The 5,895-nt window shown below is 38.4% G+C and overlaps 1 protein-coding gene across 1 annotated transcript; it reads left to right on the top strand.

Moving 5' to 3' along the window:
• Positions 1-580: 580 nt before the first annotated feature.
• Positions 581-2,235, top strand: LOC134799211 (beta-1,3-galactosyltransferase 5-like). Its single transcript, XM_063771600.1, has 3 exons — positions 581-802; positions 1,048-1,195; positions 1,419-2,235. The coding sequence occupies exons 1-3, from the start codon at positions 634-636 to the stop codon at positions 2,167-2,169; spliced, it is 1,068 nt and encodes a 355-aa protein (XP_063627670.1). The 5' UTR covers positions 581-633; the 3' UTR covers positions 2,170-2,235.
• The last annotated feature ends 3,660 nt before the right edge of the window (positions 2,236-5,895 follow it).

Consider the following 5,895-nt stretch of genomic DNA (forward strand, 5'->3'; position numbering starts at 1 on the left):
CGTTGAACGTGGTTCGCGGTAAACCACGTTCAACGTGTTGCCTCCCTGTCACACTTACGTACGAATTTACAAGTGGAACAGAGAGGCATCACGTCGAACGTGGATCCCGGTAGGCCCTCTGAGAGCGCGAGCGCGGACTTAGTGGACGTAAAGGCCCCTGTACACAATGGGCCAGCGCCGGCTTGTCCAAGGGACGCAGACATGCGGTAGAATGAGATAGCAATATCACTTGCTCCCTCTAACGCATAAATGCGTCCCCCAGACTGGTCCACGCTGGGTTGTGTACAAAGGCCTTTACATGACCACGCAGGACCCACACTGCATAATTGTTCAAAGCAGTTTACACGATGTGCATAATAGTCAGCGCAAGTGCATGTTTCGTGTGCAAGTATTTAATCGATTTACCTTTTACAATCATGTAAACAACCCTTAAGTGAAAAAAATATTGGCTTAAATGACTTGTATCCAGACCATTAAAAAAAAGAAATGTCAAACTGACAGTTGTCATTGACAGTGACAGCAACAAATCAACAACAAAACAAAATTTGATTACAATAAAGTTAATAATTAATTAAATTTTATTTAACAAATACACAGTTATTTAACTCGTTGTTTTCGATCCTATAAAACAAAATGCAGAAACGATTTGCGATGCTTGCCGTAATATCAATATTAAGTTTAGCACTTTGGATTTATTGGAGTTCAAACTTGGAATTTCATGAAACTATAAGACTTATAAAAAACAGTCAAAACAGATTTATAAAGGATGTTAAAATATCACCTTCAAACACGTTATGTGGAAGTAAGACTATTGAAAAATATTTCAACCATGTACTCGTAATTGATTGACATTATAGTATTAACTTCTCATAAACTAACATTGTTTTTGCACCTCTTATCCTTTTTTTGGATTAGTTAGTATCCGGCTACCCAAATCATGTCTTGAAAACATACAGATAACTACAATCTTAAGTGGTTGTGATGTGTATAATGTATATTTCTATTTTGAGATTGCAAGATGTTTAAACATGTAATTTTTTGTTACAGAAAATCCATTTATAATTATAATAGTGACATCATATGTTGGTCATGTTGAACTGCGGAGTGCACACCGCAGATCTATGCCTCAAGAGTACCTAGAGGCCATGAATGCAACAAGGATATTCATGTTGGCAAAAATTCCACCGCATGAAAAGTAAGTCAAACTTCTTCTGTTACAACTCAGGCTAGTTATTATTATAGTATAATTAGTTTATGAATGAACTATCATTCATAAACTAAAAATTGTTACCGACTATAAATTAGAGGTACAATCACTAGATTGTACCTCTAATTTATAGTCGGTAACAATTTTTACTTACAAATTCCACTACACATTAATTAAGTTTTGTATGAAACAAATCTTGATTATCTTTCAGATATATTACTCAGGCTGCTTTAGAAGACGAAAGCAACACTTTTGGGGATATCCTCCAAGGCTCATTTCTAGAAAACTACCGGAATTTAACATTCAAGCATTTGATGGGTTTACAATGGGCCTCAAAAAAATGCAGTGATGCCTCCTACATACTCAAAGTAGATGATGACACTGTATTTAATTTAGAAAGAACATATAAACTTTTAAACAGTATTAATATTAAAGAAGACTTCATTATGGGTTATATGTTAAACAATACCAAGCCGAGAAGAGAAAAACAGAATAAATGGTATGTGACATTGGAAGAATATCCGAGGAATGAGTACCCACCATATATGTCCGGCTGGTATTACATAACAACACCTAATACTGCGGCAAGACTAACAAATGAGGCGATTTACCATCCGTACTTCTGGATAGATGATATACTGATTACTGGTCTTTTAACTGAAGCTCTAAATATCAAGCTTATTCAACTACCTAATCAGTTTTGGCTTGAATACTATGAATTACTTGAATGTTGTCTTAGGGATATGATAAATAAACATATTATGTGTGATGCTGTTGTAGGTCCAAATGGTGGTAGGAATAATTTAATATTAGAGTTTAATGATGGATTAAGTTTGTGTAATATGTTGAAAAATTGTACTAAAAGAATTGAAGAGCAATCTCTTGATAAAGTATGTGTGGCTTTTAGGGAAAGAAGTATCTTCAGTGATGGTAAGCCTGAAGTACAATTCATTAAGTTATAGTGATCTTAATAGACCATTGGTGGGCCTTATGTCTTTGTGATAAGGTTTGCATATTGTGGGTTAAGAGTGTAGGCAATTGTTATGGGCAATTTCATTTTAACTTGTGCTTTAAAGTGCGACTTTAGTCGTGTTTTATAATAACGTCTAACCATCACATTCCTTACAAAATATATGGGATTTGACATTGACCGTCAGTTTTGTGACGATTGCTAACTGGCCGTTAATGGTACACAGTTAAGTGAAAATGCCCTTATATAGGGTTTTAACATTCCTCCCAGTCTTAGTGCTTGCCTGGTTGTATTCTAGAGCATGTTGAAAACTACGGTAGCAGCGCTATAGTCTGTTGCAGAGAGATAGTTGCCTCCCCAGCCGAGCTAGCATATGATTGGCGCGACAGTATCTCGCGTCGAGATAGACTCTACCCGTCCCTCTTTAATTAACATAGAAAAATATGGGTAGTCTATCTCGCCGCGAGATACTGTCGTGCCAATCATGTGCTAGGCCTATAGCATACAAAGTTTGTATGTATGTAGAGGAAGTAAAATATCTCTGCAGCTGACTGTACATGTTCAGTTAACCTTGTGTACGAGGTCCAAAAATAACACCACACTGTATAAAACCACCACTTTAATTACTATTTACAACTACTACACACTGTATATAACACTCACTGCTTGATTTGAATTTTGAACTGACGACCTATTGTTCCTCGAAGCTTATATATGAAACCCGGAAAAATCTTAACACCGCGTTGTAGAACGGACGCGTTGGGAACAAAGTGCCATCTCTTAACTTATTTGGTAATTAATTTTCTATAACAATAAATCGCTAAATTGTGAATTTTAATGCAAAATATTACAAACATGTTATTCCAAATAATTTTACAAATATTTTACGAGTTAATTGCCAACAAAAACAACCTTAATAAATTTCCAAAACCGCTACTACTAACGCCATCTATGAATGAATTATGTGAAACTGTGAAGTACTAAAGAAATTCATAAGATTAAAATATACGGCTTCAACATTCCGCCCACCAAGAACAAAGGACAGTTTGTTCTTAATTCCGCCCACCATGGCATGATATAACAAATAATAGCAAAGGCAAGTGATAACGTGAACACAAAATTATAACATGCCCTTTGCATTTACCTAAACCAATAAAATTGAGATTAAATAACAAAAGAAAACAGTTTCAATAACAATACTTAATAAGAAGAAAACAGTTTATTTACAGCCCTTTTTTTATGTGTTTACTCAGACTGATTACTCGTGTGATATTGTTCGCGCCTGAATGTCTTATGCTTGAATGCCGTACAACCATCCAAATGCAGGAACAGTCTAAATTGTCCAAAACAACGACACCAACAACTGGCTCAGGACTCAGGAGTGACGAGACTTGGATGGACGATAAAACTGCCACTCGACAAATGAAATTAAAATCTTGCAAATTTTCTGAGTCAATCGCTATCTTCTGAGATTATTGACGTTTCGAATCGAAGTCAGGTTCCAACATTAGAGGTCCTGTCAAAGAAAGTTTGTTGAATTCAGGCAGCTAGAATAGTTGATACGGTTATGGGGTTGTGTTTCTTATTATTCTTCTTTTGGGTTGATAATAATTCGGCCAAATAATAACTGACGTCAGCCAACCGAGCGGGTCAAACCAGGATATGTCCATGTAATCCGTCCGTGTCCGTGTCATCCGTCTTTTCATTGCACAAAACTTCATTGTTAGTAATTGAACTGCAAGGGAATATTCGAATCTGACGTCCTTTTGATGCCAAGTCTGACCCAAATTCTTCACTGTTGTGTCCAGCTCAGTCTTCATATTGCCTTCTTCATCTCTATTATCTTGATTCCAAGTTGCTTTTTTGAAACCTGCTTTACCTATTGATCCGTTGAGTTCTTTGTATGGTCGTTTTTCTTCTCCCACAGTCTCACAATCTGACAGGAGGTCATCCACACGCAACACTCTGTCTGCTGCTGCCCATTGATAGGCTTCTTCGCGCTCAGGTGCAACTTGCTGCAGTGCTTCGACAGCCAGAGTAGGTGCCACAGTTGTTCCGAGTTCGTTTTGACCATCTCGACATAAACTTTGTCGGAACTCAGCATCTTCGACGTAGACCTTTACCTGCCGTTTTATTCCCGTGCATGAGACATCGAAGACTATCGCTACCTTGTTGTCTTCTGGAGTAATAGCATTTTGGGGAAGGCACACAACTTCTGGTTTGGGTTGCACTTCATTCGAAACCATTCTCACGTTGCTAAGCTCTTCGTACTCCTTGATGTTATTCATGTACCTCTCCTTCAACTGGGGTTCTTGCTCGATTTTTCTCTCGAGTAAATTGGATCGTTTAACTGCTGCGAGATAAAGTTTCCCTTCAGTGCACCTGCAGTACTGTATATTTTCTTCGCAGAAGGGCAACTTGAATGAATACCTACCACTACAATCCCGGTTAGTAGTGGTAGCAAAAGATTCTACTTGCTTCTCTTCTTCCTCAGTGTGATTTTGCTTGGGATCTGGCGCAATAGGATCAGCCTCAAGCTCTGAAGACTTCTTCAGAAGCTCGTTGTCAATGACATGAATGTAGTTAGCTCTGATCTTATTGTGTAATTCCGACTCACCTGAGTGAACCGGCCCGGAAATGATCCAACCTAAGGAAGTTTGCTGAGCGATGGGTCCTCCCTGTGGAGTTTTGAGAACACCGCCCATGAGTATTTGACTATAGACTTCTCCACCAAGTAGCAAGTCGATCTGTCCCGGTTCATTGAATGTTGCATCCGCTAAATCTAAACTAGACAGCTCGGACCAAGACTCAACATTGACTCGTTTCTCTGGAAGATTCAATGTGAGTTTGCTTAACACAAAAGCATTTACGTTTACCTTAAAATCAGAGCCTACGCGAGATGTGATTGTTATCTTCACCGACGAGTTAGAGCTCAGGAAACTCTCCTCTTCATCTTCGCATAGTCTCGTGATTGTGCTTTTGTGGGGAATCCTGGAAAGTCCGAGCAGATGAACCGCAGATTCTTTGATAAATGACTCTTCTGATCCTTGGTCGATAAAGCACCTGAGTGTTATGAGTTGACCAGATTTCGACATGGCATTAACCAATGCTGTTGGTAATAAAATCAACCTATGAGCTGTCGAAAAGTGGTTTTTAATGTTGGTAGTGGTGGGCTCATCATCAGATGACGAGTGAGATGCAGTTGCAGGTGCAACCACATTTGATACAACTGAGTGATTTGTTTCTTCAGACTCCTGAGACTCAGTTGCTGGTGTGTTATTCTTGGAATGCAATAAAGAATGATGTTTCCTTTGGCAAATTCGGCATCTAGATGATTGACGGCATGCATAAACTGAATGATGAGGTCCTAGACAGTTAAAACAAAGACTATGTGATTGGACAAAACCACGACGAGCATCAGTATCAAGTTTGGAAAACTCTTTACAATTACTAATCTTATGGGCTTCAGAACAGAATGTACAGGTTGGGGTTGTCACAACTGACACATGATGGACCTTCACAGATGTATTGGTGCTGGGCCTAGAAAGCTTTGGGTCAATGAACTCCAATGCGCGAAACCGTGTCTCTAAAAATATTTGAAATTGTTCATAAGTTGGCAACTCATTGTTGTGTTCAATTGACTTCAGTTCCCATTGCTTTCGCGACTCAGCATCTAACTTTAAACACATTAGATGCACAATAATAACATCCCAACTCT

The sequence above is a fragment of the Cydia splendana genome, chromosome 18 (assembly GCF_910591565.1).
Source record: "Cydia splendana chromosome 18, ilCydSple1.2, whole genome shotgun sequence".
Classification (NCBI taxonomy): Eukaryota; Metazoa; Arthropoda; class Insecta; order Lepidoptera; family Tortricidae; genus Cydia; species Cydia splendana.